General features: G+C 61.6%; 1 protein-coding gene across 1 annotated transcript; it reads left to right on the top strand.

Annotated features, from left to right (window-relative positions):
- The first annotated feature begins 1,539 nt into the window (after positions 1 to 1,539).
- On the top strand, positions 1,540 to 12,540 carry GPR20 (G protein-coupled receptor 20). Its single transcript, XM_032758511.2, has 2 exons — positions 1,540 to 1,625; positions 10,896 to 12,540. The coding sequence occupies exon 2, from the start codon at positions 10,920 to 10,922 to the stop codon at positions 11,997 to 11,999; it is 1,080 nt and encodes a 359-aa protein (XP_032614402.1). The 5' UTR covers positions 1,540 to 1,625; positions 10,896 to 10,919; the 3' UTR covers positions 12,000 to 12,540.
- The last annotated feature ends 1,196 nt before the right edge of the window (positions 12,541 to 13,736 follow it).

Genomic DNA, 13,736 nt, shown 5'->3' with positions numbered 1-13,736 from the left:
AACGTTCTAAAGGAGATAATTGCAGCCTGTGGGCTCAGCCCTGCAGCAGCAGGGAGGCTGCTCCAGAGTGAAGAAACCATCCTCACCCAGAACGTTCAATGGCTCCCCGTTGCAGCACTCTGGTACCCATAGAGGCTGCTGAGACTCAGTGTGGAAGTCCCCTGTCCACTCCCAGCTTTGCTCCCCAGGAATTATTCTGATGGCCTCCTGTCCCTCTGCCCATCTGGGCTGCCTGCCTCCTGTTATACCTCCCTCTGCCCCCTCCAGGAAGCCTTCCCAGATTGCATCCCTCCCCAGCAGGCTGGGTCAGGACCCCAGGGCCCACCTACTCTCTCCTGTTGGTCTGCATTGCAACCAACCTGAGCTCGGGGAGGCCCAGCACCTCCGCTGGGGAGCCTTCCCTGAGTCTCCGGTGTGCAGTACAACCCACTCAGCAGGGCCTCGGAGCTCAGGTGGCTCAAAGATTAAAGTGTGAGTATGAGCAGAAGCACACGGGACAGGAAAGAGAGGAGATGGCGCTCTCGGCAGAGGAGACAGTGCATGGCCCCAACCACTCCCCGACAACCCCACTGCCACCCCAGGCTGGCCACAAGGCCTCCCGGCTCTGAGGCTGTCTGGGGGGAGTGGCCCTCCAGCAGCCCTCTGGGATCAAGCCTGTTAATGAGCTCACGCTTCCTCCAGCACTGAGGTCCGGGTCCCACACGCTGTCCCCACCTGCTGGCCTGGGTCACGTCCAGGTCTTTCCCACACACCCGACCCCACATGCCACGTGCCATTGGTGCATGGGTGCAAACAGAGGCCCAGATACCAGGTGTGCAGGCTGTCGGTCATGGGTACACACGGACACAGCCAGACCCAGGACATGTGCAAAACAGAGAGCCGTGCAGGAACCCAGGCTTGCATGGGCTGAAGCCTCCGTGCACATGCCCCCTCCCGGGAAGGAACCTGGGCTTTCGTGTGTTCACACCTCCTGCCGCACACACAGCACACACAAGTGCCAGCCACCATCTCCTGGATGGTGCAGCTGAGACTCAGCCCCTCCGTGCCTCAGTTTCCCCCTCCTGCCCCACACACAGCACACACAAGTGCCAGCCACCGTTTCCTGGATGGTGCAGCTGAGACTCAGCCCCTCCTTGCCTCAGTTTCCCCCTCCTGCCCCACACACGGCACACACAAGTGCCAGCCACCGTCTCCTGGATGGTGCATCTGAGACTCAGCCCCTCCGTGCCTCAGTTTCCCCCTTCTGCTCCACACACGGCACACACAAGTGCCAGCCACCATCTCCTGGATGGTGCAGCTGAGACTCGGGCCCTCTGTGCCTCAGTTTCCCCCTCTGTCTCCAGTGGGTGTGGGGACTCTGGTGCCCCAGGCCCCTTCGTGCCTCAGTTTCTTCTTCTGTCTCCAGTGGGTGCGGGGACTCTGGCGCCCCAGGCACCCTCCCTCAGGCTCTGAGCCTCGGCTCCTCCTGGGGGCGGGGAAGGAGCCTGCCCCGCCCCCACCCTGTCTTTGCCCAAAAGGAGCCCCAGGCGCTGGCCTGACGTCAGGCCCTAGGAAGGCGAGGTCCGGGCTGCATGCAGAGCTGAGAGCTGAGGACTCCCATCTCCAGCCTGCCCGGGTGAAGCGCGGTAAGTGCCCCTGTGGGCTGGCCCAGCCTCCCTCTCCCCAGCTTCCCTAGACAGGAGGCTCCTGAGCTGCTCCCTGAAGGGGTTCTCACCCCCAGCCAAGCAGGAGTGGGAAGGGAAGGGCAGAGAAACTGCCTCCAGATCCGGGCTGGGGAGAGCTCAGAGCAGGTCCTGCTGGACACGGAGCCATTTCTCAGATGAGAAAACAGAGACCTGAGGGAGAACGTGGGCGAGAGCTGGGCCGGCTGCATAAGGGGGAGCTGCGCTGCTAGGTGCCCACCCAACTCTGGATTTCATTCATTCACTCATTCATCCCTCCGTTCAACACTCACCGAGCATCTGCTGGGTGCCCAGAGCTGTGTCTTGGTTTCCCCACCTGGCAAGGCAGCAGGGTGGCCCACAGGCCAGGCCAGGGACAGAGGTGGGGGACCCCAGAGGCACTTGGCAGGCTCTGGGGCCTCAGCTACCACCACCCCGCAGCTGGGGCAGGGCCATGGTGAGGGCTTTGTGGGCATGGACTCCAAGCGCCATGCTCCCCCTTCAGAGTGCCCATTCTGCCATCCAGCTCAGCTGCCCGTCCAGCTCAGGCCCTCTGCAGCAGCCTTGGTGCTTTCTCTACCCCTTAGGGGTGGGGAAACTGAGGCCCAGGGAAGGCTTGCTTACCAGCCCTCAGTGTGGACCTAGAAGCTGGCTCCAGCCCTGCGAAGCTTGCACTGGGGCTGCGCTGTGAGAAGGCGGCGGGACAGGGTCCCGAGGGGGCAGCGGGCTGGGAACTGGCCAGCAGCCAGGGTGCTGGCGGGGCAGACGTGGAGCAGCTGGCGACCTCGCAGGACAGGGAATGCACCCTGCAGGAGGCTGGGCCTGTCCACTTGCCCTGTCTTCTTCCTTCAACAGGGCATCCCTCCCCTCTCCCCCCAGGACTCATCCGGTCGCTGGGCTCCAGGGCGGTCTGCTGAGTGGCCGTGGGCGAGTCGCTGCCCCTCTCTGAGCCACACGGTGTGGGCCCATCAGCAAAGGCGGGGTCTGCGGCTGGAGAGCCGGGCGTGGGGGCCATGCAGTTTGGGCCATTTCTGAGCAGCTCCTGGGGCCCAGCGGGTGGGCTCGTTGTCTTCTTGTTAAGTGGTATTAGCATCTCCTCTTTATAGATGAGGAAACTGAGGCTCAAGGAGATCAGAGGGGTCTTCTAAAATCATTCACTCGGTCACTTGGCAGTGACTCAGTGACTCAGAGGGGCCAGCCAAGGCCAGGGCCCCTGAGGCACTCCAGTTCAGTGAGGGAAGCACAGCGAACAGGAAAGCAGGGACGTGGGGAACTGCCCGTGGCAGGGCACTGCGAAGGGAGCCAGGCGGTGCAGGCGTGCGGGGCGGCGGGCTCGGGAGGGCCTCCCTGAGGAGGGGCGTCAGGACCCAAAGAACCTTAAGCTGACCCCCTCACCATACGTCCCAAAGCCCTCCCGACGCCCCCGGCGTCTCACAGAGCCCTGAACACAGACTCTCCTTCCCACCTCCGGCCCTTCGTGCTCACTGTGCCCTTCCTGCTGCCGGGAAGGCTTTTCCCTCTGATCCTTCTGAGGCCCATCCCGGCCGTGACCCGCCACCTCCCACCCTACCCTGAGCTGTCAGCTTGGAAAGGTTGGACCAGGTCTGCCTGGGACCCTTTTGTGCCCGCAGTGCTGGGGTCTAAGTCCCGGTCTGACACCTCCAAACTGCACGGGGCTGTGTGGCCTGGGGCCTCTGGGGCCTGGGGCCTGATTCCCTCCACACACAAGGCTGGGTGCAGCAGAAGGCTGATCCCGGGCACTGGGACAAAGGGCCAGCAGGCAGATTGAGGCAGAGCTCAGCCCCTCCTGCACCCCAGCTGGGTGAGCCCAGGCACATGACTTAGCCCCTCTGTATTCGCTCCCCACGGGCACAGTGGGGCCGGAAACACCCACCCAGGGGCGTCTTGAGGGAAGTCAATGAGACCCTAGGGAGGATGAGCCCAGCAGGTGCCCTTCGGATTGCAGGATCATAGCTCTCGCCCTGGGGCAGGGGCATCCAGGGCACTAGGGCATCAGAGGGGCTCAGGGAGGGCTCTGTGGAACAATGACTGTGGGTGCCCGGAGCCTTCACCAGGTGGCACAGGGAGAGGAACAGCATTCCAGGCAGAGGGAACAGCAGGTGCAGAGGGAATAGGCTGAGAGGACCAGGCTGAGGATCTTCAGGCAGAAGGACCAGGCTGAGGCCAGGCAGGTGTACATGACAGAATGCCTGTCCCAGCAGCTCCTGGAGAGGCTGAGGTTGGGGAGGGGGTTTCAGGAGCTGCTGCAGCTACAGCTATCCCAGCTAGAGGTGAGCAACGAACCCGGTGATGGAGAAGAAAGGAGGGGCCGGCGGGTGACACGCAGGACCTCCAACTGGCCATGCCCCACCCAGAGACACTGGTGTTTCCATTAGAGCCACAGTCTCAGCAAAAGGGCTCTCAGCTGGTGGAACCGAGGCAGAGTCGGGCCAGATGGGGCCAGGTGTCCTTCCCCACAGAGCTCAGGCCATGTCCACCAGTGACGTCTCTCTCTGCACTGAGGTGGAGGGAGCCCTGGCCTGTGGGCGTGGGGGGTGGGAAGAAAGACTTAGCTTCTGGCCAGGGCCACCTGGGACCTGCTAGGTGACCTGGGGCGAGTCTGACCCCATTTGGAGAGCTCAGCAACCACCCACCCGCCTCTGGGTGGAAGAAACAGAGGCTCAGACTTGTCAAAAACAGCAGGTGATATTCAAAAGCAGATGCTGTGAAACCAAGAATAATCATAAAAATAAACAGGCAGACAGTTCCCCGAATCATGGCTATTTTAGCCCTGGAAGGCCATGAGGGCCATGCCGTCTGGGGTGCAGGCTCAAGCACACACAGACCTGTGATCACACATGTGGCCTCAGGGCCCCGAGAATCCCCTTGTGCACAAACTCCTGGTCCAGAGATGCCTAATCCAGTCCCTCTGCTCCCCAGCCTGCGCTCTGCTCCACTCCAGCCTGCCCCGGGTCCTGCCAGCAGAACTGGGTCTGATTCCCAGCCCTACCAGCTCCATGCTGGGTAACCGTGAGGACACTACTCACCCCTCTGGGCCTCCGGTTCCTCATCTGTAAAAGCTGGGATTGCTGTGTGAATGCAAAGTGCCCTTAGCAGGTGCTCAGAGCCCCTCTGTGGGGAAAAGGCTGGGCCTGTCCTCCACACGTCCACAGGCAGCACACAGGGTCCTGAGCCAGACCCCCAGGCAGGCTCAACAGCCACTCTGGGCCATCTGCTGCCCTGGGGCCGGGACCACTCTGCTGCCTGGTCTCACATGTGGCAGGACAGAGGCAGACAGGCTGCTGGGCAGCCAAGAGAGAACTCCTAGGTTGGTGGGGTGGGTTTGAGAGGAGCCCAGGGAAGTGAGGACACAGCCCTCCCCACCCACCTGCCAAGGAGGGAGGCTGGCATGACCTTGGTGCCCCCCTGGAGGCCTCTGGGCAGGTGCCAGCACCCCAAGCCCAGGGGTCTGGGCTTCCATGGCCGGGTGCCCAGCAGAAATTCAACAAGCTGTGGGTGGGGGCAGGGAGGCAGCAGCCCCCATCAGTGCTCTGGGCACGGACTAGTGATGTGGCCATTGGGATGGATGGAGCAGGAACCCTCAGGGAGGGGACAGGGTCAAATAGCTTCCATGCTCGATGCTCGTTCCCACCCCTTGGAAGTTCCCAGGACCGTGAGCTTCACAAAGGCACTGAGAAGTCCTGTACGGAGCACACGTATTGGCCGTGGCCTCTCCCCACATGTGAGCAGGCTGGTCCACACAGGGCCCTATCCAGGTGCCAAAACCAGGAGCCTCCCGTGCTCTTATATCACGCACCTCCCATGTTGGAGGTATCTGCAGTGTTTCTCACTTAGTCCAGCCACCCTGCCTGATTTCATTCATTCATTCAACAAATATGGTTCCCAAAGTCCCAGGTGAGGGAGGTGAGGCTCCCAGTGATGAAATGATTTGCCCGAGGCCTCGAAGGTGGCGGGTGGTACAGTTGGCCTGCAAACCAAAGACCACTGCCATCAAGAGTGGTGCTGGGGCCGGGCGCAGTAGCTCACGCCTGTAATCCCAGTACTTTGGGAGACCAAGGTGGGCAAATCGCCTGAGGCCAGGAGTATGAGACTACGTTGGCCAACATGGTGAAACCCCATCTCTACCAAAAATACAAAAATTAGCCAGGTGTGGCGCGGGCACCTGTAATCCCAGCTACTCCGGAGGCTGAGCATGAGACTCACTTGAACCCAGGAAGTGGAGGTTGCAGTGAGCCGAGATTTCACCACTGCACTCCGTCTCAGAAAAAAAAAAGAAAGAAAGAAAGAGTGGTGATGGGAGATAGAGGGTAGGAAGGAATGTAAGTGTGGACACAATGGTCAGAGTGATTAGGACGGGCTTCCTGGAGGAGGTGTCAGCCTTGCTCGGCTGGGAGGACTCGTGGGTAGTGAGGATGGGGCTGGGGGTGGAAGCCAATTCCAGACCAGTGTACCAAGACACTGGGTAGGTAGGTTTCAGCGGGGGCCAGGCCAGGTGGCATTCACCCTGAATGCCAGTGTGAGAAACTGGGCCACACCTTGCCAGCCCTGATGGGGCTTGCTCAGGGCGTTCATTCAGCCCAAGGGGAAGATGGGTGCTGCTCTCTGCCAGACCAATCTGGGTGCTGGGCTGGTGGAACAGATGGGAGCTCAGCCCCCACCCACAGCCCCGCCTCAAGATGCTCAGAGTGCAACAGGGAAGCCTGCAGCACAGCAGCACCGTGGGATGAACCCTGGAGTGGAGGAAGCGCAGGGTGCCCTGGGAGGACGCGCCAGGGAGAGGCAGCCCAGGGAGGAAGAAGGCTTCCTTAAGGAGGCAAGTCCAGGGGAAAGTCCGAAAAACGGGCATGAATAAGCCAAAAGGGAGAGAGCAGGAACAGCTTGGGGACGGGCCTGGAGGGCGCATGGAGTGTTCAGGCCCCGCTAGTAGTTTCGCCTGCAGAAGCGTCAGTCAGGTGCAGTGACTGGAGAGGCACATCCCCAGCCCTGCCCAGCAGTCCAGGCCTCAGGCCCCTCCCAGGGAGAACCCCCAACCCAGCGGCAGCCCTGCCTAGGAAGGCTGTTTTGTGATGTCATAGCTACGGGGAGGGCGTGAGGGACATCCTCCTTCACCCTCTGCCCCCTCCCCTGGAGGAGCTCAGCGAAGCCTTGAAAGGCCGGGGCTCTGGGGGTCTGCCCACCTGGAGGGGTGGGGGCTCTGGGCGGTGTGCCCACCTGGAGGGGTGGGGGCTCTGGGGGTCTGCCCACCTGGAGGGGTGGGGGCTCTGGGCGGTGTGCCCACCTGGAGGGGTGGGGGCTCTGGGGGTCTGCCCACCTGGAGGGGTGGGCCAGAAACAGAAAAGAAAGAGACGCTGCAGCGCACCTACCCCTGCCCCGCCACACCTGCAGCAGGTGCTCTGTCTCAGCCAAGGCCCAAGACAGCCCTGCAGGGCGGCGTGTCCGGCCATTCCCACTTCACAGAAGGAGAGACTGAGGCTCAGAGAGGACCCACCCAGGTCAGAACCCTCCCTCTGGGCTGGCGGGGGCAGAGAGTAGTGTGGGAGCTGGACCTGGTCTAGGCTGCTTGCCCAGGTTGGAGCAGAGCTCACCCCCTCGCCCTCTGGGTCCCCCACTGGCAGCTTGTCCCATCCTTTCATCACTTCCTGTGTCTGAGCCCCTACTCTGGGCTGGCACATCAGGACAAGAACCCCCAAGGGAGATTCTATTTTGCCCACTCTACAGATGAGGAAACTGAGGCTCAGAGACTGTGAAGCCACACAGTCCGTTCAGAGATGGAGCCAGGCTTTGGCAGGGCCATCCAGGCCAGAGCCGGGGCTCCATGGCCACACTCCAGGTCCCTACCCCGCTGGGTCTCCACTCACTGACTCTCAGCCCTGGAGAGCAGGCCGTTGTTCCCTCTGTTCTGTCCCCAAGGAAGTACCTGTGTGTGGGTGGGGAGCAGAGCAGGCCTGGGCCAGTGGGAAAGAGAAGCCTCCCAGCCCTGGCACAGCCTCCAGACCCTGAGCCCCAGCACCATGTCGGCACGGTCAGGACATGGTGCCAGCCCCTGCCCATGAGGCTCTGGCCAGTTGGCCCCCGCCATGGAGTCTGCTGTCTCAGACAGGCCCAGGGTGCCTGCCAGGAAAGAGGGAGGAGACAGGACCATCTCCCCCACACCCAGGTTTGGCTTAGGGAAACTGGGCTTGGGGACAGGGCCCTGCCTCCTCTCTCTGGCCAGCTCTGAGGGTAAAGCCATGCCTCTCCCCTCAGTCCAGGCTAGCAGGGCGAGGCGGAGCTGTGGAAGGCACGAGTGACCCCATTTAGCAGATGAGGATGGTCAGCCTCACTGACCAGGCCCAGGTCTCAGCTGAGGGAGTGGCAGGGCTGGACTCAAACCCGGGTCTCTGTGCTGGTGACTGCTCGTCGCCCAGGACCTCCGGAGAGCAGAGTCTGTGCCTCTCCCACAGGCAGAGCCAGGCTGTCCCAGGAGGGGCGGAACCTTCTCCGTTCCCCAGGCGCTCGCCAGGGAGCCACTTCCATGGGCCCGTGCAGGGTCTGGAGTCCCCGCTTGCATTCCTCCTCCTTCTGAACAAAGAGGGTGGTGAGTAGGAGCCCCAGAGAGGCCCCTTAATAACCGAATTGGGACATCCGTCGCTGTGGGAGGCGGGTGGGGGTTGACAATATGGAGACAGAGACAGCCAGACGAAGCTGGGAGAGCAGGGCAGAGACAGGGACGGAAGGTCCAGGCCAAGGGCCTAGGTCGTGGCTGGGATCAGGGCTCAGAGCGCCACAGGAATCAACGCCCATTGTGCTATTAGGATTGGGGTGTGTGACCAGGGTCAGGGCTCAGAGTGGGACAGGGATCGAGGTTCATCACATTACTGGGATCATGGCTCAGTGTGTGACCAAGATGAGGGCTCAGCTTTGTTTGAGATCAGGGTCAGACCCTCAGTGTGGGGAATCAGAGCATTTTTTGCTAGCTCCCTCTCCTCACCGGTCTGGCCTCTGGGGTGTCCAGCACATTCTGCCCATCCCCCCAGCTCCAGAGGCCACAGAGCCCCCACATCCCTAGCCAGGACCCCAGCACTGCAGCGTTGCTGGTGAGCCTGCTGGGCTGGCCCTGGGGAGTTTTCTGGGAGGGCAGAATCCCCAGGGGCCAGCATCACCCTGGGACTCACTCCCAGAGGAAACGTTCTGTGTTGTTTACGATTTGTCTCTGATTGGGACACTAGTATAGGCCCCGTGCAGACAAATTGGAAAAGCAAAAGGCACATAGAAAGGAATCCCAAAATACTTTTTTGGCCGCGCAGTCCCTCAGTCCAGCTGCAGAGCCGCCTCCACCTTTTCTGAGAGCGTTTCATCCACAGCAGAGGAGGGACCCATCTCCTTCAGGGGGACCTTCTGGGGCTCCTGAAGCCCACAGCCCTGAGACGCCAGGTTCCCAGCCCGCATGTGCCCAGCCTCCTCCCCTCCCCTGGCTGCCTGCTGTGCCCCAAATCCCCTGTCTCTGGTGGCCCACCTGGGCTGAGGGAGGACTGATCTATTCATCCAACAAATGCACCCATCAATGCCCGCGTGTCAGGGCCTGGACATACAGAGCGTGCTTGCAGTCAGGGGGAGCTGGGAGCTGAGCCTGGGCCCTTGTGTGGTGGGGGTGGCAGGAGGGGCTGGGCACAGGCCTGGGCAGCACTTGACTCCTCCCAGCAGCCTCCAGGGTAGCACGCACCCAGGGCTGGGGTCCCGGAGGCAGAGGGCATGCTGGGTGACCTCATGCAGGCACTGACCTCTCTGACTGAGGCAGAAGGTGGCCGCCGACTGGAGGGACCTGGCCCTCCGAAAGCGAGAGTTCTTTTGCTGCCCTGAGCCAGGCCAGGGGCTGTTTGAAGGCAGGGCTCATTGTTCCCCAGGGGTGGGATGGGGCCACGCACTGGTCAGAGGGAGTGGCGGGGCACAGCCTGTTTACAGCAGGGGCCACCAGGAGGGGAAGGGGTAAGGGTCCTCACTTCTCCAGCAGGTGGGGGAGGGGTGCTGTGCAGAAGAAACGGCCCACGAGCCTCCCCACCCTGCCTGGCCCCAAAGCCTTCTCCTTTCTCCTGAAAAAGCCAGAAATGCCCTTATTTGGAGGGTCAGCCCAGCTCTAGGGTGGGGGTAGGGCCGTTAACCCTTCATTTATAAATAGAGGGATAAATCACTGCCCAGTTAAACACGCCAGGGCGGGAACATAAACAGAGTGGGTGGCTCCGGCACAGCCCCTCGCCCGCCCCCCACCCCGGCCCCCCTGCCCAGGCCAGACCAGACGGGAGCTCGGTGTTTATTTGACTCACACCCTGGCTCCAGGCTTCAGCCCCAGCCAGCCACCCCACATGGGCCTCTGTCTCCTTTTCTGTAGTTTGGGGGGGTCATAGGGGTGCCCGCCTCTCGGGGCCTGTAGGAGCCTGGGATGCCCAGTGGGACTGGTCCTTGGCTACCATGCGGCCCCACTGGACAGCCTAGTTCCCTTTGTAAAGGTCCCTCATGAGGACCCCCGTCCAGGGCATTGACCTGAGGCTGGCCTGGGAGGAGGGGAGAACAGATGGGTGGTCCCGGAGGATGGGGGCCATGACGGTGGGTGTGGGGACAGGGGAGTGGGCAGGGTAGTCAAAGGTCCCCACCACGAGCAAGGCTCTGTCCCAGCAGAACTGATTCATCAGCCACCAACTCTGCTGGCGCTGCTGTGCTGACCCACTTGCTTAATCACCCCAGCAGCAATGCGATCCCAGTGATATAGATTAGGAAGCAGGTAGAGAGGTTAAGTGGCCTATCCGAGCACGCACACTAGTCAGTGGCACAGCTGGGGCTGGAGCCAGGCCCTGGAACTGCACACTGGAGCCCCGTGGTCTTGCCCTTATCAGCTCTCCATCCTGAGGACAGCCCTGCACTGCACGTGTTTCCACCTCCTCCTCCTGCCTGGACAGTCGCAGAAACCTCCATATTTTGTCAAGGCTCCATGCTGGCAAGTGCCAGGGCTGGAATTTGAACACGTGTCTGACTCTGAAAGCCTGTGCCTTTTCTGCTGATGTCCAAGGCTCTCTCTGGGTAGAGGCAAGGGAGCAGGCATTGGAGGCCCTGGCCAGGCGAGGGCATGGAGATGGGGGCTGCTGGGCGTGCAGGGGCAGATGGGCCAGCTGAGTTCTGGGCCTCAGGGCAGGGCTTAAGGCCAGGCTGGCGCCTGGGGTGACCTGGTCTCCTTGCTTCCAGGCCTGGGGTGTGCTGGCTGCCGTCATGCCCTCTGTGTCTCCAGCGGGGCCCTCGGCCGGGGCAGTCCCCAATGCCACCACAGTGACAACAGTGTGGACCAATACCAGCGGGCTGGAGGTGCCCCTGTTCCACCTGTTTGCCCGGCTGGACGAGGAGCTGCATGGCGCCTTCCCAGGCCTGTGGCTGGCGCTGATGGCGGTGCACGGAGCCATCTTCCTGGTGGGGCTGGTGCTCAACGGGCTGGCGCTGTACGTCTTCTGCTGCCGCACCCGGGCCAAGACACCCTCAGTCATCTACACCATCAACCTGGTGGTGACCGATCTGCTGGTAGGGCTGTCCCTGCCCACGCGCTTCGCTGTGTACTATGGCGCCAGGGGCTGCCTGCACTGCGCCTTCCCGCACGTCCTCGGTTACTTCCTCAACATGCACTGCTCCATCCTCTTCCTCACCTGCATCTGCGTGGACCGCTACCTGGCCATTGTGCGGCCTGAAGGCTCCCGCCGGTGCCGCCAGCCTGCCTGTGCCAGGGCCGTGTGCGCCTTCGTGTGGCTGGCCGCCGGTGCCGTGACCCTGTCGGTGCTGGGCGTGACAGGCAGCCGGCCCTGCTGCCGTGTCTTTGCGCTGACCGTCCTGGAGTTCCTGCTGCCTCTGCTGGTCATCAGCGTGTTCACCGGCCGCATCATGTGTGCACTGTCGCGGCCCGGTCTGCTCCGCCAGGGTCGCCAGCGCCGCGTGCGGGCCATGCAGCTGCTGCTCACGGTGCTCATCATCTTTCTCGTCTGCTTCACGCCCTTCCATGCCCGCCAGGTGGCCGTGGCGCTGTGGCCCGACATGCCACACCACGTGAGCCTCGTGGTCTACCACGTGGCCGTGACCCTCAGCAGCCTCAACAGCTGCATGGACCCCATCGTCTACTGCTTCGTCACCAGTGGCTTCCAGGCCACCGTCCGAGGCCTCTTCGGCCAGCACGGAGGAGAGTGTGAGCCCAGCAGCGGTGATGTGGTCAGCATGCACAGGAGCTCCAAGGGCTCAGGCCGTCCTCACATCCTCAGCGCCAGCCCTCACGCCCTCACCCAGGCCCTGGCTAATGGGCCGGAGGCTTAGTCAGCAGGGCTCTGCCAGGGGCCAAAGGTCAGGGCTCATCTGGGCATGCCAGCGTGGATACCCACCATGCCAGGGGTGGCAATCGGTTTCATCTCGATTGATTGGTGATGGCTACCCAGAGCACAGCATTGAGAGTCTAAGGCCACTGTGCTGTGGTTGATTAGCAATGTCTGCCACTGACTCCAGATGGGATGTGGTGGCCTGAATGCCAGTGATTTGCTGTTCCTGGGGTATAGCGCGTCCACTGAAAACTCACAGGGGTAGCCAGGAGCTGCTCCTCGCTTTGGCCAGTTTGTCTCCAGAAGGAGTTCCTCAGAAAAAAGGACGAGGTGGATTCCATTGATTAGAAGGATGAGATGAAAAAGAAAAAAGAAAAAAGGACAAAGATTATTTAGGTGCTGGGAGTTCCCAAGAGAGTTAAGAAACAACCTGAATTCCCAAGAGAGTTAACAACAACAATGCTCCCTCCATCACACACACAGGAGGAAGGACAAGGACAGAAAGAAAAGGCCAGGGAGCATTCGTGTTGCATTAATGGAGGTGGTGGGGGGTGCATGTCTCTGCAAGACCCCCCCACCTGAGGCCTCCGTGAATTGCACGATAAAACGGCAGACACCCACGGGCCGCTCTGCTGTGAGCAAGCACTTTGAGATCTGGGTTGACACTTGAACCCACAACAACCCACAAAGGAGAGGCTATTTTTCATCCATTTCTTGGGGCTGGAGGGGTCAAGTGACACACACAGGGGCCACAGCTGGGAAATGGCAGGGTCAGAATGAAAACCAGCCCCACCTCCTCCAGTGCCCTTGCACCTCCTTCCACAGAGAGTGCACGATCTTCCCAAAGCCCCCACTCTAGGAATGGCCTCAGAACGGCTCGCCTGCTGCCCCAGGCAGAGGCAGTGCCCACGGCCCCATCCTATGGATAAGAAAACCAAGAACAAAGTCACGCAGCAGTGAGCCCAGGCATGCCGGGTTGTGGCCGCCATCTCGCCATGCAAACAGCCATTTTCCTCCCCTCCGGGGACAGAGAAGACGTGACCAGCTGCTCTGGCCCAGCTCACTATGCATCCCCATGCCTTCACTAGGGAGGGAGCCTTTCTCTGGCTGGGGCCTCTGATCTTCTCCTCGGAGCTGGACGCCAGGATTTCCTCCCACGTGCCTTCTGCCGAGTGTCCAAGCTCCCAGCCCCTTCAGGACTGGTATATGGGGAAGGGGGCCTGTGGTGAGGAAGAGGAGTGTGGGGCATCCCTGGCACTTCCAGCTCCGAGGCCCTGCCATCAGACCTGGCCATAGCCACTGAAGCAGGTGAGATGGGCTCAGGTCCTCAGGCCAGGCCTTTGGCTACAGAGAAGTCCTACACACTCAGGGTGACCATGGCCTGTGTGGCTGGGAGCAGGAGGGAGAGGAGGAGGAAAAGGCTGGTGCTCCCCGATTAGGCTTGAGGCAGAGTCTCCTGTCCCCAGTTTAGGGTCCTGGACTTTATCTCCCCATGTTACCAATGAGGAAACTGAGGCTCAGAGGGAGAAAGGGGCTTGCCAAGGTCATAAAGGGAGTGCCTGAGTCATCCAAGGCCAGTATTGTCCTCACCAACCCCAACTGTGGCCATGTGGGGCAGCTGGGGTGGGGGGTGCCGGCCCAGAGGAGGCAGAGGCGTGCCCAGCAAGGTGGTGGAACTGGGAGTGCTGCCGGGGTACTTCCTCCCTGGGTCCAGATGCTCGAGAAGCAGTGGGTATCA

The sequence above is a fragment of the Hylobates moloch genome, unplaced genomic scaffold (assembly GCF_009828535.3).
Source record: "Hylobates moloch isolate HMO894 unplaced genomic scaffold, HMol_V3 SCAFFOLD_9, whole genome shotgun sequence".
In the NCBI taxonomy this organism is placed as follows: domain Eukaryota; kingdom Metazoa; phylum Chordata; class Mammalia; order Primates; family Hylobatidae; genus Hylobates; species Hylobates moloch.
This window is presented reverse-complemented; position numbering and strand designations above follow the sequence as displayed.

What these genes read in the sequence shown, in the direction of transcription:
- GPR20 (XM_032758511.2), top strand. Translation starts at nt 10,920, where the DNA reads ATGCCCTCTGTGTCTCCAGCGGGGCCCTCGGCCGGGGCAGTCCCCAAT.